We start from the raw sequence: 23718 nt of genomic DNA, 5'->3' as shown, positions 1-23718 counted from the left end.
TGATAAAGGATGCCCTCTGTTTTCTATTGATATATTAAAACTCCCCGGGTTATTTACTATACACATTAGTGAAACCATAATTCACATCTGAAACGGGGTGTTTAATCACGGGGACTAAGAGGAGTTTCAACAACAATCAAGACATAATGCTTTCAGGCAAGGAGTCAGCACTCTGAAAGAATAAAGTTAGAACTTCACAGCTGTGTGTGGAAGATGAGAACAACATTCCAGAACCACATGTTAAGAAGAAATCCCACCCATAATTGAGTTCATCTTTACCTCTAATACTCCCCGTCATCACAGATGGAAGTGAAAAAGAAAACCAAAAAAACAGCTTGTGAACAGAAGGACAAAAATATTTAGTAAATAGGACCTACTCTGATAGAAAAATCCGTGAGGACAACTTAAATGAACAGTAGTAGAACTGCAGCATTCACTCTGAAGACAAGTGAATTTGTCCATTTGGCTCAGCTGTGGAAAAGCTCAGAAACTTTTGGAAATAGCTTTTTGCAGAATTTATATTATTACTGGGTAAAAGAAACATATGCTATCCAGCCTTGGGAGTTCCAAACACTTTCACCTACAGTTTGCATAAACGGCGATGGTGATTGGAAATATTTACACTCTTTCTCCATTCAAGGGAGGGTGGCAGGTAGAGTTGGAATAATAAACAGGCTATGCACAGGCTCCTGGTTTCAGGACATAAAGCAAGTGACTGGCAATGAGGAATGTGCAGAAAGGCTTCACGGAATCCACAGGGGGCAGCTGAAAACACTCAGGCTTCAAGGTTCAGAGTTTACCCAAAGAAAAGGTAATTTTAACTAGCAGCTCTGGGAAACCTGCTGATACATTAGGGGTTTGATAGGAGTGTGAAAGATTGATGATAGGGAAAAAGAAGAACAAATGCCAGCATTTTACAGAGATTAGTCCCAGCATCATACCTTAACTGAAACACAAACTTAACTTACTGACGATCCTGCAAGTAAAGAAACTAGAGAAAAAGAATAATTAGCCATTCTCCTAAACTTAGAAGGTAATTTTTTTTCTCCCATAAAGCCTTGAGCTCCCATGAAGCTACTGGAAGTAATTATAAAAACTTACACCCTGAATTTACACTGATTTCTTAAACTTAAGACACTGACTCTTTACATATGATAAGTACAAACATCCTTGCAACTAAAAAAATGCATGTTTTAGTTTAGCATTTAAACCACACATCTCTGAACATGTAGTCAAATGAAGTCTAAGTATGCTACTCACCTCTTTGATTGGCATTTCCAAGAGAGTCATCACACAAGTGGAAGCAAAAGTTTGTATTCTGTACTACTGAACTATTGAACCCAGACATAAAAGGGGGTTCTTCTCTCAGTCTCTCAGGGTCTCTCATATGCCTCCAATCTGGACAGGGACTCTGCTGCTGACCGGGAAAGCAGAGAGGTTGAGCACCATCACATGAACTGACTCATCCTCACCTTGTGTCTTAGCAGAGGCTGAAGAGTCTTAACTGCTCGGGAAAATCTTAGGTACCTTTCAGCTGAGCCTGATGTTTTTCACATTTCAGGCTTAGTGAGCTGGAATTAGTTCCTAAAATCCTGCCTTTAAAAACTCCACTGACAACTGTGTCTATTCTTGCTGTTGCCTTTAAGAATGCTATGATTCCTCTTAATAACTCTGCATGAGAAAGAGTTGTGTAGTGATAATAGACGCTAACGTGCTCATGCAAATCACTACATGTGGAGGGGGCTTGAAGACTGCACGATGTCCAATTTTACCAGTCTGTAGAGAATTTGTGGTTGTAGGTAATATGGGAATACATTTTACAATAGTAGATATTTATGTCATTTTTAACCTCTTGGCATGAAACAAAGAAATGAGTGATGACATTATTAAGGAAAGAAATACAAAGAAAGGCTGTTATCAAGTGAAAACAGTTAACACCAAAAAGTGCTATCTCACCTTTCTTCAATCTACATGAATATTACATTGACATGAGCTATGGTAGTCATTCAAACATAAGAACACTGTCATTACAGAAACTGACTCATGCTAACTATAGTGAGGAAAGTTTTGCTCACATCCATGTCATTAACAATACATTCTACAACTTACCCTAAGAAAAACGAAGGCAGACTTTTCAGAAGTCACAAAACGTGTTTAAAATTCTAACGTGGGGGTCGGGCAGTGGCGCTAGTGGGTTAAGCGCATGTGGCGCAAAGCACAGGGACCGGCGTAAGGGTTAAGCACATGTGGCGCAAAGCACAGGGACCGGCATAAGGATCCCGGTTCGAGCCCCTGGCTCCCCACCTGCAAGGGAGTAGCTTCACAGGTGGTGAAGCAGGTCTGCAGGTGTCTTTCTCTCCCCTTCTCTGTCTTCCCCTCCTCTCTCCATTTTCTCTCTGTCCTATCCAATAATGAACAACATCAACAATGGCAATAATAATAACCACAACAAGGCTACAACAACAAGGGCAACAAAAAGGGGGGGGGGGAAATGGCCTCCAGGAGCGGTGGACTCATGGTGCAGGCACCGAGCCCAGCAATAACCCTAGAGGAAAAAAAAAAATTCTAACATGCTGTGATGATGGGAGGTATGACTAAATTCAACAAAACATTGTGTTTTCTCAGGACAGATTACATAGGCATTTTTCCCAACAGTTCAGCTAAAAGTTCAATACTACAAATTCTGCAAAACTTGAAAGGGGATAAAAACACAGCCACTGAAACATCTTTTTAAAGAATTAGAATTAGGGTTGCTACTTTTCTGTTTTTGAAACAAGGGAAGCAGTTTCAAGTCAGTTAAAGGCCAAGAAGTCTGTCTGATATCTGACTGATGCCACACCTATTAGCCAGAGCCCCTTCTAGTTTAACTCACTTTTCTCATTTGGAGGACATAGCAATGAGGAGGATGAGATAAGATACATTTTAGAGGTTTCTACAGCCCTCATATGGAAAGTGAAATGGAGACATAGAATCCTTTAAAATTTTTTGCCAAGTATAATTGAATAAAGTCAGAGTCCAATAAGTAAATTCAGTTTAGAAATGTCACTTTTTCCTCTTAATTACAGCTAACTGTGGAAAAGAAAGTTGTGAGCATTTTATGTTGAGAAAATGAGAGAGAAAGAAGTCATCTTATACCTCGGTTCTATTAAAAAAAAAAAAAAGACAAAAACAGAGACACATACAACTTTAGCCGCTGGGAATTAATTTTCATTCTTTGCTTCATACTCTTCAGTCAGTCCACAAAGTATGTTGACAGACTTGTACTTAATCATAAGAGAAGTATTATCTGAGGTCAGTCAGAATGGCTGAGTGACAGATCAATACTTCTTCTGCAAAAGGCAATTATGAAATGAAATTTGACATCTTTAATAGGTAGGCGACAGTATTTAAGAACACTCATAAAAACTAAGGGAAAAGCCCAGGAGGAAAAAATTATCACTTCTCTGCTACAGATCCTGTGTTAAATGCATAACATGTGTTATCTTGACAAACTTTGGACAAATGTTTATGGCACATAATGTTCTAGGTGAAAGCAGACAGAAGTAAACAGGAGAGTATGTGACCTCACAGGACCCATGGGTGACCATGAGGCAGGCAGCTCCATGAGATGTTACTTCTATCAATGGGCCTGAGCAATTAAGCAGAGGAAGTTCCGGTGATTGCTGAAGATTACAAAACTTAAGCAGGTGAGTGAGGTGTGGAACTGGGCCTCAAACCAGGCAGTTCCCTTCCTTATATTTAAGCAGTTATTTCATTAAAATGGACCACTGTGAAATGCAACTGTAAAACAAAAAGCAACCACAACAAAAGAAACTCTCTTTCTAAACTAAGAAGCAGGGAATCTACAAGTCCTGGCACAGACATCCGAAAAACCAGGAATAAAGATTTGGGCTCAAGGGGCCACATGAGAAAACCCTGTTGCTCCCCAGCTCTTATGATTGTTTTTCTTAAAATTTCTTAAAATAAATAAATAAATAAATGAATGAATGAATAAATAAAATTAAAAAAAAATTTAAAAGCCTCGTGTGGTGGTTAGCAGGTTAAATGGCACAGTTTAAAATGAGATAAAGGCTTCTTCCTAGAGCATTTATGTAAGTCAAGAAAGAACCAGAAGTTAGGAATAAAACAGTGAAAGTAGCCCATCACACTGACTGAACATATGCTAGCCTTCTGACTTCAAGCCCCACTGACGGAGGAAGGGGTATAAGGCAAAGAAAAATCCACAGAGAGGTGCTAGGGAAAGGTGTGGGAAAAACAAATATGTGACCACAGGTGGCACTTGGCACTAAACGTGAAACTGTTTGAATGCCTGCTTCAAGAACGCTAATTTTCTGAGTTGAAATAAGAGGATATATCACACTTGGAAATAGTGTGGGGGACATGAATCGTACACTCAAGAGACTCCAGTGCGAAAATTCTGATATCTAGTGTGAGTGATGACCATGCTTCTACTCTGCTGGCAATCTCACAAAAGCAGAGAGCCATTTGCCTCACTGTGGAAGGTAAGGAGGAGTTCAAACAGTCCTCTAACAACCACCACCACAACAAAACATAATATCCTCCCCTCCCCACCCCCAAGGGGTTTCAAATATTTGTCTAGCACAAGGACTGGTATCAAAGTCCTACTTAGCTTAAAAAATGTCAATTCCATTTGCAGGATGTATAACAAATAGACAAATCCACTCGTGTGCAGCATGCACTGCTTCTGGAGGACTTTACAACAACAAGTTACAAGTCATACTGAAACATTATTAATCCAACTTCTTCTTCTAGCGTTTGCCATTAATCCAACTGATTTTATTTTATTCCTTCCTCAAGAGTAACCAGTCAGACAGAAAACAACATCTCACTGTAGAGAGTGAAAAGCAATTCTGGGGCAAATAGATTTACTTAAGTAGTAAATAAACACCCTCCTGTTAATTATATGCATCTGTGATGTACACAGAGCGGTTAGATTATTTACATTCCAGCAGGATAATTTTTTTCTGATTCCCCCCCTTGTTAAACCACTTTTCGCTTCCTCCTTTATCCAGTTCGATAGAGGAAGTCACACAAAAGTAGAACTGGTTCTAAGGAGAGAAGCCTCTTGAGGATAAACAAACCGGCAAATAAGTTTTAAAATAAAACTGACAATAAACCAACAAGAAAGATGAGGGGTAAAAAAAAAAAAAAAAAAACCTTGCTTGTGAAATGCCAAGTGTGGCATTTTCTCCCCTGAAAAGTAAATGTAAACTGCAAAGCAATCAAACACCTAAAAGGTCTATTGTAAAAATGTGAAATTTAAACTAAACGTCAAAACATCTGTCCAAAAAAAAAAAGAATGTACTTAATTTCAATAATGTAAATTTCCATTCAAACTTCTGACTTTTAAACAATTCCACTTTATCCAGATTTAAAGGATGCTGACTCTTTCTGTCAAGTCTACTAATACACAGTGGTGGGCAGGGAAAAAAAGGGGGGGGGGAGTTTTGCAGAAAGAATATTATAGCCCTGAAAACAGGGAGATCACCCTAGATCATTATCGAGAGATTCAATAGAAGAGACAGAACACATGTAAAGAGTGAAAGGGAGTGGTTCTGCCTTTGCTGGCTTTGAAGATAGAGCCAGGTGTGAGGGCAGCCTCTGGCAGGTGAACAGAGAACCTCAGGTGAAAGCAATCACTGTAATACCCCAATCACTGTAATACCTAAGAGTCAGATTCTGCCAATATCTGGATAAGCAGGAAGGGATTATCCCCCGGAGGTTCCAGGAAGGAAAGTCACTCTGGAGACACCTTAGTTTTCAGATTCTGCCCTGCTGAACTGGAGAATAATATAGTTCTGCTTGAAGTCACTGAACTTGTGATGATTTGTTAGAGTAGCAGTAGCAAACAATACAAATGTGTTAACAATTCATGCACTGCATGGCACAGGAAAACATTCAAGTCAATAGGCTGAGAGTTAACTACATACCAAGAACTTTAATAGGTAGCGAAGGGGTTACAGAGAAATAAGACTATGTTTTTGTTTTGCCTTGAGATGAAGTATGTTTCTTTTTCCTTTGGGGTGGGGAGAGAAGGAGAATGAAAAAAAGTCAATACTTTTGCTTTAAGGAGAATTGAATAGGGACATGGTGGTGGTGTATCTGGTTGAGGACCTGGGTTCAAGCCCCAGTCCCCACCTACAGAGGTTAAGTTCATGAGTGGTGAAACAGGGCTGCAGGTTTGTCTCTGTCGCTCTCATCCTACCTCCCCCTTCTCTCTCTTCTCGTTCCATCTTGTTTGTCCCTATGCAAATAAATAAATAAATACAATATAAAAGGGGGAAAAGGAGGAAGAAGAGCAGGGGAGGGGTAATGATGATGTTGACGATAAAACAATGACTACAGTGAGCACTGACTAGTATACTGATTCCTATGGCTCCAGAAAGGGAAGCAGAAAAACCAAGGTAATGTGGGCCTAGGTCATGGAGAGTACTTTAAGAAGGGTATGACTAAAATATGCCTACTAGCTGTCTACAAAACGGAGAGCCCCACCCCCCAACTCTTCATCTGCAGTATTCTAGCCTTTAGGTCCATGATTAGTCAATAATTTGTTTGGCTTTATATGTTAACTCTCTTGTCAACCACCAGGTTCCAGATGCTAGCATGATGCCAACCAGACTTCCATGGACAGACAACCCCAACAATGTGTCCTGGAGCTCCGCTTCCCCAGAGCCCTTCCCCACTAAGGAAAGAGAGACAGGCTGGGAGTATGGATCGACCTGTCAACACCCATGTTCAGTGGGAAAGCAATTACAGAAGCCAGGCCTTCCACCTTCTGCATCCCACAATAACCTTGGGTCCATGCTCCCAGAGGGTCAAAGAATAGGAAAGCTATCAGGGGAGGGGATGGGATACGGAGTTCTGGTGGTAGGAATTTTGTGGAGTTGTAGCCCTTATCCTATGGTTTAGTCAATGTTTCCTTTTTATAAATAAAAAATAAAATAAATAAATAAAAAGGCAATAGATAATTATTATCATAAAAAATACAAAAGAAGGGTATGAAAAGCAGAGCCAAACAAGGCTGAGAAATCAACCATAAGGAAGAATAGAGGAAGCCACTGGGTAAAGGACAGGGGAGGCTCCAGAAGCATTTCATGAAGAAACCAGTGTCTCCTAGACTTTATCTTCTTATTTAAAAAATAATTTAGTTGTACTTAAAATAATTTTCCTATTGTTCTTGCCAGGGAGTAGGCCTGGTCAGTAAACACTGAAGGCAGGGCAGGCAACCTACTAGGTGAGCATTCTCTCTGGCATGATAAGTAATTTTAAATTTATTTTTAAATTTTATTTTGCATAGACAGAGGAAAATTGAGACAGAAGGGGGACATAGAGAGGGAGAGAGAAAGAGAGACAACTGCAGCACTGCTTCACCACTCGTGAAGTTGTCCTCCTGTAGGTGGGGACTGGGAGTTTGAACTGGGGTCCTTGTGCACTGTAATATGTATGCTCTCCCAGATGAGCCACCACCCAGTCCCCAGTAATTTCTTTAATCAGTGTTTTAAATTCAATAAAACAAGATCCCTATCACAAGCATATCCAACAGAGATAACTACAGAGTCATACATCAAGAGAAAAATCCACGAGATATCAGTACTCCACTGAATTTCATGAGTGATTCTTGGTTTAAAAACAATCTCTCAGTTCAGAGAATACCAAAGGAGACCACCTGGGACCGCAACAAGACAGGGCTAGAACGACTTCAGGAACCCACCAGATCACTGGTGAGTGCAACACACGTGTGGCTTGTGGACAGAGAGGAGCCTAGGCAGACATTAAGTGGCTGGTAACAGTCCAGTCCGGTGGTTTAGCAGTTGAGACACCACCTCCAGTCTGTTTCACTAACAAGGGGACAGCTGAAGGGAGGAGAGGACTCCCCTGAGACTCACCAAATGCAACTGTGAGTCTCCACTGCTACTGCCCTCAGAATCTGGGGCAGTGACAGGGAGACCCTGTGCTGACACCAGGGGGCAGGGAACTAAGGAGGAAACTCAGGAGAAGATCTATACCTCGGTGGCCTAGTGGTGGGGCTGTGAGAGGCTCTTTGCATAAACACTGGATTATCTCTGCCCCACCCTGCCTTATCTCTTGGTCAGGAGTCAGTGACTAAGCTAAGAAGCCTAATTAGAGTTTAAAAGCCCTCAGGCTCCCATAGCCTACAGGGAAGAAAAAGAACAAAAATAATCTCTCAGTTCAGAATTTCCTACTTTAGAGTGAGGTTCCCTCAGGTACAATGGATGCTCTCTTCACTCACTAGACCACATGGTCCCGTAAGAAGAGTTAATTACTCTTTAACTGCAATATCTACAAAGTAAACAAGTAGAGACAGGATAAAAACAAGTGCAATGTCTTTTTACCCCTTTATCACAAGGTCATAAACAAAGCTCACAATCAGTATTTCTGCCTCCCTCTCTACCACCAGAACTCCGTATCCCATCCCCTGTCTTGATAGCTTCCCTATTCTTTATCCCTCTGGGAGTATGGACCCAGGGTCATTGTGGGATGCAGAAGGTGGAAGGTCTGGCTTCTGTAACTGCTTCCCCGCTGAACATGGGCACTGACAGATCGATCCATACTCTCAGCCTATCTCTCTCTTTCCCTAGTATAATATCAATAATGTGCTTATGTAGTTTTCCATCAGATGCTGAAATGTCAGGGACTTTGGTCTATCTGTCAGGAAGCCTTTTCCTTTATTTTTTTATTGTGAGGTTAATGATTTAAAATATAGGTGTTGGCACCTGGGTACAATTTCTCCAAGTAAGTTGTATGCAACACACTCTCACCCCCAAATAATAATGACCTCTGGGTCATTATTATAGAAAAAAAAGAGTAGTTTTATGATTTGGTTAAAAATCATATACCTGAACCACACAAACATTCTTCTGTGAGTTTGACTATAATTTCACAGTCAAATGTAATTCAAATAGATCAGTATATATTTGACACACAAAAGCAAAGAGACTTTATCCCTTAGATAAACTGCCTCAGGGCTAGGCTATTTACATTTTCTGAAAGGGTATTTTAGACTAAGTTATAAGACAGACTCGCACCAAAATTATATTCTGCCTCTGCTGACAGGTCAAAAGTTAAACCTTGATTGTCATGCTCCAATTTCATAGGTTCTGGCAATGTTTTCAGTTGGGAGTATCAAAGTTGCTAGTATGGTTGTAAAGGAAGTCTTCACTATCCTAAAAGCCTCCTTCTGGTTTATTTCTGACATTTCAAGCAGCAAAAGCAGTCAGGAGAGAAAGTAAATCATGATTACTTATGTAGGCGCCAAGAAGTGCAGAACAACATATCTAAACGGAAGCGAATAACATATCATAAAAGAGGAAAAGGGTAAGAGAAATACTACAGGTACTGACAAAGTGAAAAGTGTGGGGGGGGGGAAGAAGAGGAGAGAAGGAGGAGGAAGAGGAAGACACACCCAGGTCAGGCCACGACTTCTAGCTGCATAGCCCATGTCTTGTCTGTGCTTCCAACTTCCTCCACTCTAGAATGGAAAGTTCATGAGAAACTGAGGGAGTTGAATGATTTGCAAGCTGCAGAACGACCATGCATAACATCACCCACCTCCACAAGAACCAACAGCACTGTAACATGACTAGTTTACATTTGACCAACTGATCAGAGAGCAAGTTAGGAAGGAGAGTGTTTAAAAAGCAGGGATGGGGGTAGGATGGGAATCTGCCTATAAGTAAATGGAACAGCATAAAAGCACTGTAAACATAAACCAGTGTTTTTCAGAGGGCAGGTCATCACCCATTAAAGAGCTGTGAAATAAATATAGTGGGTTGAGCCTGATATTCTTTTCCAGGAAAATAAAGTAGAATAGGTGGTATCAGAATGCACAGCAGCTGAAAGGGCAAAAACTGCCACGGGATGCTATAGGAAACGTTGGCTCCTGCTATGCCCGGCTATTTTCTCTTGAGGAAGACAGCACTGATGGGGGCATTGCCTTGACATGTGGAAGTCACTTCACTAGACAATCAAAATTTGTTATTCTAGAGAGAGATATGTTCTCCTGAAATGTTTTAAAGATGGAGTCATGCCCACATTTTCTAATATATTTACATGGCTGACAATTAGGAGATAAAAAAAGCAAAATTCATTGGGTTATGTTGAAGCCTCAATGTCTTTTCTCTAGCCACACTCCAGTCCAAATTAATACAAAAGCCCCGAAGATCCGACTTAAGATAACTTCAGGTACAAAACAAAAGGAAGAAGGGGACAAAAAAACCATTGAGGTATTTATTGGCTAACAAGATGGCAGGCTGTCCTAACCTTTCGGTTCTGGGGACTGATGAACTCAAAGGTAGTGCCTTTGCTCAGCCCTGGGCAGCACTGAGTAAGAGGCACTCCAAAAGCAAAAGAAGAGAGTTATCTGGACATAGAATGTGAGAACACAGCACACAACTGTGAGAGTGATTAGCCTGAGAATGGAGGAGGTTCAAAGCGGCTGTCTCCAAATTCAACCATGCCACTCTTCTCATTAGAACCTTGCAAAAACATGACACTGCACTTGGAGTCAGATGTGAACTCTACCCATATCTACCCAAGATTCATTTTGTTTGTTTCACTGGCTTGTGCTGGTGCTGGTGCTTGTGCTGGGACTGAAACGGGGACCTCAGAGCTTCAAGCATTAAAACTATACACAGTAGTCCACTGTGCTACTCTTCCCAAGCCCTGGCCAACATTCTTCTTTCATTCTGCATCTACCCCTCGGTGTGACTGCTCTTCAGTCAGACAAGGAGTTCTTCTCCAGAACCCTTTCACACTGCACACCCCACCCCCACCATTTCTTGTCATTTTATTGGGAGTTTCTAGCTCATAGTACAGTTGTTTTCACGTGGCTACAATTTCTCATCTCCCCGTGAAAGGTGTCTGCAGAACACTCACCCCAATTTACATCCATGCACCAGGACTACAATGCCCTCTCTAGCCTCTCCCTCCCCCCTTCCCAGAGGCCTTTGCTTTAGTGCAATATACCTCACTCAGTCCCAAGTTTCACTTTGTTTTCCCTTTCTGTTCCTTTCACTGCTGGCCCTTTTGTATCCTTCTCATCTTAGCCCAAGTATCATCTCCTCATAGAAGCTGAAAACACATTCCTTACTCATCATGACTAACAAATCATTTATTTCTTTGGTTTTCTCTTTTCATTATCTATTATCTCCCGCAAGGCAAAATCCATGATAACAAGAACCTGTCTTGTTCAGACAGCATTCCCAGTCCCTGAAAAAACACAAACATGAAGCAGGTGTTAAAATGATTGTCCTTTTTAAAAAATATTTACTTATTTATTTATTCCCTTTTGTTGCCCTTGTTGTTTCTATTGTTGCAGCTATTGACATCATTGTTGTTGGATACGGCAAAGAGAAATGGAGAGAGGAGGGGAAGACAGAGAGGGGGAGAGAAAGATAAACACCTGCAGACCGGCTTCACCACTTGTGAAGCGACTCCCCTGCAGGTGGGGAGCCAGGGACTTGAACCAGGATCCTTATGCCGGTCCCTGCGCTTTAACCTACTGCGCTACCATCGACTCCTAAAATGATTTTCTTAAAGGAACTGATCAATTCAGGTATTTCAACAGAAAAAAAAAAAACATTAATTCTTTTTTCTCTTTCCCGCTTCTTTTTCTGCATTTTTGCCACTGAGGTTGCCATGCTAACATAAGCAACTTAACATTCATTTTGCCTACTGCAATATTTAAGACGCAGTCGCGTTTCAGAAAATCCTTTTTCTTGCTTTTTTCAGCCAATTCCTGAAAACATTGTTTATAAAGATAAGCGATGTCTTTCTCCAGGACAGATTTAATTCAGAATATGCTCACTGTTTTTTGTTTGTTGTGTGTGTATTGTTTGTTTTACTTGTAATTTCACTAAAATTTAGATTTTCTTTCCCTAAGGTTTTATCCTAGGTAAACTCAGAACTCAAACCTTTTTTTTTTTTTTTTTTTAAATCAGAGCACTGATCAGCTCTGGGTTATGGTAGTGCAGGGGATTGAACCTGGGACTTTAAAGCCTCAGGCACGAGAGTCTCTTTGCATAACTATTATGCTATCTCCCTCACCCAGAAAGCAAATCAAGATACAGTAAAAATTATAGTTGTTTTTCATTTTTTAATGCTACCAGGATTATTACTGGGGCTTAGTGCCAGCACTATGAATCAGCCACTCTTGGTGGCCATTGTTTCCCCCTCCCCCCAGCCCTTTCTATTTTACCTGAAAGGATAGAGAGAATTTTAAAGCAGAAGAAGAGATAGAGAAGGAGGGAGAAAGACAGACACCTACAGATGCACTTCAATGCTTATGAGGCTCCCCCCCCCATAGGTGGGGAGCAGAAGTTCCAACTCGGTCCCTGGAGCATGGTAATGTGTGTGCTCAAACAGGTGTATCACCACCCCACCCTATCCCCCAAAATTTATTTAGTTATTTGCAGGGGGGGGGGAATGAACGAGAACACCAGAGTATCACTCTGGCATGTGTGGTATTAGGGAATCTAACTCAGCACATCTTGCCTGCAAGTCCAGCACTTTCTCTACTACGCTACATCCTGTGCTTCTGGAAGCAATAAAAATATAAATAAAAACATGAATACATGACAATGCATTTTTGACTCATTTAGTATATTTTGAGACTTTTTTGTGCTTCATGATGTCACTGCTCAAAAGTCAGCTTTTTTTTTCCCCTTTTGTTGCCCTTGCTATTTATCGTCATCATTGGGTAGGACAGAGAGAATCTGAGAGAGGAGGGAAAGACAGAGAAGAGGAGAGAAAGACACCTGCAGACTTGATTCACCGCCTGTGAAGCGAACCCCTGCAGGTGGGGAGCCGGGAGCTCAAACCGGGATCCTGATGCCAGTCCTTGCACTTTGTGCTAAAGGTCAACTTTTTCACTCAAGAGAAAGACCACAGCACCAGGGCTTTCTCCAGTGCCAGGGGACCTCCCACGCAGTGTCAGAGCTTGAACCAAGGTGACACAGATGGCAAGGAGGCAACCACCTCCCAGGTGAGCTGAACTCTGGTATACAGTTCTCAGTTTTTAAAAGTAATAACTAGTACTGCACCAAAGTAAAAGACTGTTGGGTTGGAGAGAGGGCTCAGGTCCCGGAACAGGATGGCAGAGGAGGACCTAGTGGGGGTTGCATTGTTTTGTGGAAATGTTACACATGTACAAATTACTGTATTTTACTGTAAACCATTAATCCCCCAGTAAAGAAAAAAATTTTTTTAAGTAAAAACTAAGGTCAACAGGTCAGTAAATATAAACTTAGGCCAGGAATTTTCTCCAAATTTCTGCTTCCACATATAGAAAAAAAAAGGTATTACTTGTTGGCTGAGAAATTTTGTCAAATCCTTCTAAATGCTTTTTTTCTAAATAAAAATTTTATTGGTCCAAATAGCCTAAGAAGGTTTGAGTTTAAACTTGAATTCTTGATTTGTGATCCACTTTGCTTAATGAACATTAGTTCCACATCATCACATTCTTACTTGGCAAGAAATAAAATCTTGTTCTTAGAATTATTTATTTATTATTTATAAAAAAATAAACACTGACAAAAACCACAGGATAAGAGGGGTACAACTCCACACAATTCCCACCACCAGATCTCTGTATCCCATCCCCTCCCTCGATAGAATATTTTAATCAAAATAATATGCAACAGAAAGAACTTGTTGTATAAGAAATCATTTTTTAATATTTATTTGTTTATTCTCTTTTGTTGCCCTTGTTGATTTATTGTTGTAGTTATTGATGTCATCATTGTTGGATAGTACAGAGAGAAATGGAGAGAGATGAGGAGACAGAGAGGGGGAGAGAAAGAGACACCTACAGACCTGCTTCACCACCTGTGAAGCGACTCCCCTGCAGATGGGGAGCGGCGGGCTCGAACCGAGATCCTTAAGCTGGTCCTTGTGCTTTGTGACACATGCACTTAACCCGCTGCGCTACCGCTGGACTCCCCTAAGAAATGAATTTTTCTATTAATTCCCTTAACAAAGAAACTGTCTCATTGCTATGCTCTCACTGGGTGTACTTTTATTGTGTCTTAGAATGTTTCCTAATTATGTGCATGCCCTAAGGGAACTGGTTTAGCCACAAGTTGATATTATAAACACGCCAACCTGACTTGCTAGGCAGAAGACCTCACCAATGTGTCCTGGACCCCCAACTCTCCAGAGCCCATCTCCATCCAGTACAGAAGCCAGACCTTCCACCTTCTGCACCTCATAGTGATCCTGGGTCTATGCTCCCGGGGGGATAAAGAACAGGAAAGCTTCCCATGGAGGGGATGGGATGCGGAATTCTAATGGTGGGAATTGTGTGGAATTATACCCCTCTTATCCTATGGTCTTGTCGATCATTATTAGTTCAATAAAAAAGTTATTAATGAATGATTAAATCTACATAGTCTATGCAATTCCTGTCTCACATAAATTGGACTAATGTATCTTCTAAGTTGGAGGTGCCTATATGTTTGTAAACCCTGTGAACAACATTTTCTTAAAGGAAATGGTAGGGAAATTAAGATGAAATTCACTTTGTAAATTGTTCTAAGTAAATACTGACGTTATAGTCAGGTGACTACTCCATGCTCAGAATGACATCCTGCAAAGAAAGCAGCATGTACACAATACACAACTGTACAGTAAAACATGGCTGTGCACAGTGTGTGTGCGTGTGTGTGTGTGCGCGCGCACATGCAACAGTACTTGGCATTTCTAGGTAAATTACGGCAGGATGCTACAAAGACATTACATTTCAGTGAGTAACAAGTATAAACATGCTATTTTTTCTAGTGACAAATGGTACTGACTTCAGACAGTCTAAAATTTTTTTGGTTTGCTTTTTTTTCACAAGACTTCTCATTATGTGCATTGTGGGATTGTAACTACCAAATGATACTTTATATATATATGCTATGTAACTATAGGATTTTTTTTTTACTTTATTTTATTGTTTTTTATATTGCCACCGGGGTTATAGCTGGGGCTCAGTGTTAGAAGTACAAATCCACTGCTCCCAGTGGCTATGTTTTCCTCCTCTCCCACCTTTCTCTTTTTCTGTTTATTTGATAGGAACAGAGAGAATCTGAAAGGGAATGGGGAGGTAAAGAGGAAAAGGGACAGACAGCTGCAGACCTGCTTCACCACTCATGAAGCTTCCCCCCTGCAAGCTGGATATGAGGAACCCAGATCCTTGAGCATGGGAGTGTGTGAACTCAACTGGCCCCTAGAAATTTTTATAGAATCAAATTTCCTCTCAAGAAAAAAAAAAAATTAATGCTCTGCAAAACTAAATTTAAAAGCAAAACTACACTATTTCTCAGCCACAAATGAAATTCTGTTTTGTTGTAATACTTAAAAATTGAAATTCTGAAAAGGGTAAAGTATTATCTTTTCGTTTCTCTTTAAATGGGATTCAATGTATGCTAGTCAGTGAATTCAGCTAGTCATGTGCGCCACAGTATTCTAGATATTAAAAAAAAAAAAAGATAACAGATTCAAGGCTACCTGAACCTTAGTAACAATGATAGACTGTCTTGTCAATTAATTCACTTATTTCTCACCACTGAGATTCTTTTTTGAGCCTCAGTGTGTCAACAGCATAGAATTTGAATGTCTGAGGCCCCACAGATCCTACATTCAATTCCTGACAATACCACACGCCAGAGGAAGCAGTGCTCTGGCCATCAGATCTCCTGTCTTTCTCATAAAAGTAAATGCACCTTTTTTTTTCCTTAAGTGCTTCTTTGTTTTCCATATTTTTTAAAAAAAACGTTATTTAAAAGATTGTTCTCAATGATGAGAGAGCTAATAATAGGAAACTATTGAACTAATGTCAACTTACTTTTCACTGAATTCTTATTTTGATTTGGTTGTCATCATTTTGGCTAAATCTAACAGCAAACAAAATAGCATTTCAAGGATTGTGACACAAGCTGTCATTCCCTTCAATTGAAAGGAGTGTTTCTTCCTATTAATTTCTCTTGTTTCTAAGCAATAACCCTTCCCCTTGGTAATGCAATGTTGCAATAGCTACATTTAGTTCAAGTCTAAACAATGCTGCTGCTGTAGACTACCAGTTTAGAGAGAGTGAACAGACTGCATCTGCTGGGGAAGACTTGCTCTTCATTACGCACTGATATATATATATATATATATATATATATATATATATATATATATATATATATATGTATTGCCTCAAGGCTTATTGCTGGGGCTCGGTGCCCGCACTATGAATCCACTGCTCCTGGAGACCATATTTCCCATTCTGTTGCCCTTGTTGTTTATCATTGTTGTTGCTATTATTACTATTATCATTGTTGTTGGATAGGACAGAGAAATCGAGAGAGATGGGGAAGACAGAGAGGGGGAAAGAAAGATAGACACCTGTAGACCTGCTTCACTGCCTGTGAAGCAACCTCCTGCAGGTGGGGAGCCGGGGGCTTGAACCATGGTCCTTGCGCTTTGTGCCATGTGCACTTAACCTGCTGCGCTACCACCCAGCCCCCAACCACAGATTTCTTTAGGCTTTCATCTCTGCAGTAATCACAGCTACATATCTTATTTATTTATTTATTTATTTTTACTGCTGTTGTTATTGATGTTGTCGTTGTTGGATAGGACAGAGAGAAATGGAGAGAGGAGGGGAAGACAGAAAGGGGGAGAGAAAGAGAGATCTGCAGCCCTGCTTCACCACCTGTGAAGTGACTCCCCTGCAGGTGGGGAGCCTGGGGCTCAAACCTTATAGCCGGTCCTTGCACTTTGCGCCACATGCGCTTACTACCGCCAGACTCCCTACATATCTTATTTTAATAAACAGTCACAAAATTACTACTAAAGATTTTAAAACTGTCATAATTCTTCCAATGTATTCATTTAAGAGTATTAAATGTGGAATAAACATGCTTATTCTCTAGCATTCCTCTTACCAACTGCCTGCTTAAAGTCAAAATAACAAAGTAACTGCCCCTGGGAATGAACATAATATACCTAGCAGAGTGGTGAATGTATCTGTTCATGATTTGATGAGTTTTTAAATAGCAGAACCCAAGTGTCAATATGTAATTGGAACATCCCTTGTGTTTTCAACCATATGCGCGCGCGCATGCGCACACACACACACGCACACGCACACGCACACACACACACACACACTGACACTATATTGTGCCTCTTACCTAAAGAATGTGCAGCAGTGGTTTTGGAACTGAAAAACCGACCAAGCCCAAGATCTCCAAGTTTCACCACACCAGTGGCGGTGATGAACACATTTGCTGGTTTTATATCTATGAATAAAGAAAGGGCACAGGTGCAAGGTGATTCAGCTTAGGTATTGCCAGAGTACCAATAACTGCTTGGATGCTACAAACTTTTTTCAGAATAACTTTTTTCTTATTATCTGTATTTATTGAGTAGAGACAACCAGAGGTTGAGGGGGGTTGGGGGTGGTAGGGAGAGAGACAGAGAGACACCTGCAGCCTTGATTTACCACTCGCAAAGCTCTCCCCCTGAAGGTGGGGGTTGGGGGGCTCAAACCTGGGTCCTTGCACATTGTGATATGTGCGCTCAACCAGGTGCGCCACCATCTGGCCATTCATGGTACATGTTAAATATTTTTTAAATGAGAAGCAGTTTGAATCTTGCACCTGTCACTTTAAATAATAATATCCTATTATTTCTGGGCTTGATATTTTACAATATCAGCAAGCATGATGAAGATCACCACTGAATTTCATCTCAAATGAGTTTTACTTTCCACATTACTTTTTGTGAGATTCAAGGCATGAAATGTAAGTGCCCTCTTCACATCGATTCCAAATAAAATATTACTTACTTATAAAAATATCCTACTATATCAATAGTTACATAAAATACAAAATGATGTTACTATATCTATATTTAATTATTTAGGAGAACTGAAATAAATAGCACTGAAAGTTTTCACATTCTAAATCAGCGAGTCAATTCCTCAGTAATAAAGTTCTCACAAACTCTGCTCAATCACTGGACTGATGATCAAAAATAAATGAAGAGCTTGTATGTAAAACCAAGTATTTAAATGGGCACGTGAACATTCTCCACTTATAGCAAAAATTCACCGCTTCCTTGTGCAGATTCAGCTGCTTGTTTGCATCTGTTCTGTCAGTATTACCAAGAAATCAGTAAGATGCTCAGAAGAGTTAGGCACACAGATACTGAGTTATTTATAATCAAGTAGAGTCTTATTTAATCTTAATAAGTCACCTAGAAAAAAAAATCTCCCGTCCTATGACTGGAGGGCATTTATTCTTAAATTGTCAAGTAACTTGCATCATTTAAAGCATTTAATATTATTCGTGATTTTATCTTACCTCGATGCATGACTCGTCGAGAATGCATATGGTCCAATGCACTGCAAAGTTGGACAAAGTACTTCCAAACAGTTCTTTCAGGAATTAGCCTCTTCTGTTTCTTAAAATGCTTTAAGAAGTAAAAGAACACAAATTATAAGAACTAAAATATTTTCAGACTAGATTCTGACATGCAAAGAGTCTCAGTCAGAAGAACACCTCCACTGATGTACCAATCACCAACTCAAAACCAAATGACTTTCCATAGTGACAGGATTCCATGAATTCCACCTGATATAATGGCTTAATTTTCTCCCCATCTGATCAAAAAGGACATAGAAAGCTCTATCTTTGTGTTATTCAACCATTTCCCCAAATTAACACATATATAACAATTTAGGAAGTTGTCAAATTTACTTTTCAGGAGAATAAAAGAAACCTGAAGGTGACTATGCTCATTAAAAGGTCATTTCCCTGACTGGTCTCACTACAGAATTCATTTTAAACATTAAACCACTATGGTTATTCAAAATATTATTTGATTTGCAAAAAATTAAGTCAGCAAAAGTTTTCCTTCAGTATTTCTATCATGTGTAACAAGTCAAACTTGCACTTTGTTTCGAATACATGAAAGTAAACTCCACAAGAAAAAAGAAACGAAAGGAGACCTACCCAAAACCTGAGCACCAACCAATAACAATGTTAGGAGCGAGCAAGCATCACACTGGGGAGGGGTAAGGACTGCCGTAATTCAAAAATCAGGAGGCATATATATAAATGAATGCCCATTTTTCAATATGAATTTAGTTAGAATATGCTCATAACATGTTCATCTAAAAACTTAACTTCATGTAAAGAGTTGTTACATTAGCTATGGCAGTAAAATGCAATTGGTTTCCTAATTAACAATATTTACAAATGACCAGTATGAAGTACTACATTGAAACAAACTGTCATGCATGTTTGTGATAATTTTCACTTAGGAAGAAGGCATTTTTATTAACACACAATAATTAAATATGTACTTTCATGCCGTATATCTGGAAAGATGATGTTGCCAAAAGTTCAACCAATCTGGTTTCTTATTATTGAATAAAGAGAAATTGCACTTCAGTGAATTCCTCAAAAACTATCTGTGTCAGTTTTTGTCCCTATGACCAGTTGAGGGCAGGCTGAAAGTAAAAACACTACAGGAGAGAGTTCTATTCATATCCTTACTTATTATTGAGCACAAAAGTGTAGTAACTGTCCATAAACTCTCAACACACCAAAGGATAAATCTTTGAGGAAAGGCTAATTACATGGGGTTAATCAATATAATAACATGTATGAAGAAAATGAACATAGCCATTTCATTGGCTTTGAAATTAGCTTTTTCAATGGCTATTACATCAGTAACAAACAATAAGTAACAATTAGATGACCAGGCAATTAAAAAAGTAAATCAGGGCATAACTAAAATGTTGACAACCTCCCATATCATGTTTCAATATTAAGTCTTTCTAACTGCAAACTCCGTCAACATCAGCTTCCATTCTAAGGGGGCAAGACCGCAGAATCCGTTCCATACACATACATTTTCTTTTAGACTTGGAATGAGTCCAAATAAAGCCTGTCTATGTGCTCTCCCTGATGCAGAATTAGCATATCAGAAGGCTGTTTGATGTCAACAGGAAGATGGGGACCACGTTTCTTTTCATTCAAAAATAAATATACCATGTCATGTAAGTATCAGACCATGAAAGAAAAATGTTATGCTTTAATATAGATTCTGCACTCATCATAATTATAATTAATTTGGCAGTTGATTTTAAAAGTCCCATTCTTAAAAAGCAATCTATATATTAAGGGAAATGTACACACATACACATACACACACACACACACACACACACACACACACACAAAACACCTTCAAAATGCATATTTTAGAAGGTCTGATTATTGTTATATTTTTATCTTCTTTTATTAGGACTGTCTCTTTCAAAAACAAAGTAAAGATGATGACAATAAGCTGACATCAATATACTGCTACCTATACAGAATGAGAATGTTAGTGTCTAAATAAGTAGCAGTTTTTAAGAATAATTGTAAAATCTAATTTGATCATAAAGTAAGTTGAAAGTAGCTTTATTCTTTATTCTGTCACTGATAGTTCTCAATGATTTTTATGTGTCTGCTTAAGCATATACAGCTTCCCAATGATTCCTAAGTGTAGTTTTTTTCTAAGAAAACTAATACTTATGATAAAAAAAATGCCTGTTTGTTCTGATGGTGGCACTGTTGGCTATATCTTACAAAGAAGATGAACAACAACAAAAAAAGGCAATAAAATTAGAATTCTTTTTTGCTATCAGTAAAACTGATCTTAGTACTACAAAGCAACAACTACCATAAAGCCAAAATATTAGGGAAAAAAGCAGTCTTTTCTTGAAGCTAATTTTTAAACATATACATATTGTAAAAGTTCTCTGTCAAACAACATTGTTGTTCAGAAATTCCATTTTTCTCCAGAAAACAAAACCAGCCTTAGACAAATATTCAGGGCTAGGGTTAGGAAAAAAATAAATCTAATGTTGACATGTAGGAATCTTAAATATACATGTATTTATGTGTTAAGTTTTTGAGTTTAATGCAACCAAAAATATTCTAGCATAATAGCAGTGAAAATGTGTAGGTGAAAAAGAGAGTTGTGTAATATGACACTTTTACAATATTTTGTAGATTATAATTGTACTTTTTATGCCTAAAAATGTCTAAAAAATGCATGCAGAGGCAAAAGTTAGCACTCACTTATACCAAATGAGTTATAAGCAATTTTCAACTTTTTCTATATTTCAATAAGGCTGGTATTTCCTTTATGAACAACTTCAAATACTGTTTATATTATACCTTCACCAAAAATGGTCAAATAAATACTGAACATTATTCAAAGCAATATTAATTACTGTACATAGTAATTTTGTGTGTCACTAATGTATGTAAAGCATGTATATGTCTACTATGTATATATACTTCAATGCATATATAAAGCATAAATACAAACACCAGATATTATAGTCTCATTTAAATGTGAAAAAAATATCACTTGGGTGAAATGAGCATACATTAAATCACATTATACTGCCACTTCAGTGTTGTGTGTTAATATAAAAGAAGGTGGTTAATATACGCTGTTTCCATTCAGTGATTTTTGAAAAATAGTCACAACTTTCTTAAAGAAAAAAATGTATCAATGATTATCATTCTAAAATTCAATGCCAAGAGCAAATCCAATTGTGTAATGGACACTGAATATATAATACCATTTTTTGAGCTTAACTAGATCACTTGGTTCCTGAATTCTAGATAATACAATATAAATGGCTAATTACTGTGTTTTTTGCAATAACAGTTTTCCTTGGCAAGAAATCTTAGGGAAAGCTTTAATGCTATTACAGGCATCGGGAGAGAAAAAAACAGAAAATTATCTTCCTGTTTATTAGCAAAAAGGTAATCTGGCATGTCAAAATATTGAAGTGCACATTTTGTTATGTTCATTTTTAGTCTATGGCCAGACCACCATGCATAGGCCCAATCTTATCTGATAGTCACTTTTAAAAGAAGGATACATCCAGAACCATCAGAACAAGGGGCTGCATTTAGTTTAGTTGGTTACCATCTTAAAATTCTTAATTGTTTACACATACAAACACAAAAAACCTACAATTATGTACCTGGTAATAGAACCATATACCAAGCATCCTTTGGATATATACTGCTCTAATTAAAACAAAACAACCACAACAAGTGTGATTGAGTAATCTAAGTATTCTTGAGGAGTAGGGGTTGTAATTAAATAATGAGAAATAATGAGGGAGTCAGGCGGTAGGGCGGCGGGTTACACGCACGTGGTGCAAAGCACAAAGACTAGAGTAAGGATCCCGGTACGAGCCCCCGGCTCCCCACCTGCAGGGGAGTCACTTCACAGGTAGTGAAGCAGGTCTGCAGGTGTCTATCTTTCTCTCCCCCTCTGTCTTCCTCTCCTCTCTCCATTTCTCTCTGTCCTATCCAACAACGACATTAATAGCTACAACAATAAAACAACAAGGGCAACAAAAGGGAATAAATCAATAAAATAAATATTAAAAAAAGAATGAATGAAATTATAATAGAAATAGAATGGCACGGGGGGTGGGTGGTAGCACAGTGGGTTAAGTACACATGGCACAAAGCACAAGGATCCTGGCTCCCCACCTGCATAGGGGTTGCTTCACAAGCGGTGAAGCAGGTCTGCAAGTATCTGTCTTTCTCTCCTCCTCTCTGCCTCCACTCCTCTCTCAATTTGTCTCTGTCCTATCCAACAACAACAACAATAACAATGATAAACAACAAGGGCAACAAAAAGGAAAAAATAGCTTCAAGGAGCAGTAGATTCCTAGTGCAGGAACTGAGCCCCAGCAATAACCCTGGAGGAAAAAGAAAAAAGAAAAAGGAGGAGGAAGAGGAGGAGGAAGAGGAAGAAGAGGAAGAAGAGGAGGAAGAGGAGGAGGAAGAGGAGGAGGAAGAGGAAGAGGAGGAAGAGGAGAAAGATGAGGAGGAGGAAGAGGTGGAAGATGAAGAGGAGGAGAAAGAGGAAGAGGAGGAGCAAGAGGAGGAGGAAGAGGAGGAGGAGGAGGAAGAGGAGGAGGAGGAAGTAGAGGAAGAGGAGGAGGAGGAAGAGGAGGAGGAAGAGGAGGAAGAGGAGGAAGAGGAGGAGGAGGATGAGGAGGAGGAGAAAGAGGAGGAGGAGGAAGAGGAGGAGGAGGAAGGGGAGGAGGAGGAGGAAGAGGAGGAGGAGGAAGAGGAGGAGGAGGAGGAAGGGGAGGAGGAGGAAGAGGAGGAGGAAGAGGAGGAGGAAGAGGAGGAGGAGGAGGAGGAGGAGGAGGAAGAAGAAGAAGAAGAAGAAGAAGAAGAAGAATTGCAGGCACCAGCTGCTGCTTATCTCTTCTAATTATCTAACAAGAGGATATGAGCAATTTATGTTAGACATAAGGAAAATATTTATTTCAGAGTGTTGCCATGAATTTAATGCGCCACTAACAAAATACATATCACCTTTTAAGACTAGACATCTGGGGGGGGGGCTGGCAGTGGCACCCAATTGAGTGTACATGTTACAATGTATAAGGACGTGGGTTCAAGCCCCTTGTCCCCTTTCCTAAAGGGGGAAATCTTCATGAGCAGAAAAGCAGGGGTGCAAGTGATGTGTCTCCCTTTCTCTCCCCCCTCGCTATCTCTCCCTGTCCTCTAGATTTCTATTTCTAGTCAATAAATAATAAAAATAACTTAGTTAATGAATAAAAAGAATAGGCCTCATTATGAGGCTTGACAATACCCAGTT

The 23718-nt window shown here is 39.4% G+C and overlaps 1 protein-coding gene across 5 annotated transcripts in view; it reads right to left on the bottom strand.

The window, feature by feature from the left end:
* Nucleotides 1-23718, bottom strand: part of NEK7 (NIMA related kinase 7) — a 155145-nt gene that overhangs the window by 24381 nt on the left and 107046 nt on the right. For all 5 annotated transcript variants that reach the window (XR_009546307.1, XM_060178501.1, XM_060178504.1 and 2 more), the window contains 2 exons: nucleotides 18378-18486; nucleotides 17205-17312 (listed from right to left, as the gene is read on the bottom strand). Coding sequence is in view for 4 of the 5 variants with exons in the window: in XM_060178501.1 (XP_060034484.1) it covers nucleotides 17205-17312; nucleotides 18378-18486 (217 nt within the window). In the remaining variant the exon portion in view is untranslated. The remainder of the gene's footprint in view (nucleotides 1-17204; nucleotides 17313-18377; nucleotides 18487-23718) is intronic.

The sequence above is a fragment of the Erinaceus europaeus genome, chromosome 19, assembly GCF_950295315.1.
Source record: "Erinaceus europaeus chromosome 19, mEriEur2.1, whole genome shotgun sequence".
Classification (NCBI taxonomy): domain Eukaryota; kingdom Metazoa; phylum Chordata; class Mammalia; order Eulipotyphla; family Erinaceidae; genus Erinaceus; species Erinaceus europaeus.
This window is presented reverse-complemented; position numbering and strand designations above follow the sequence as displayed.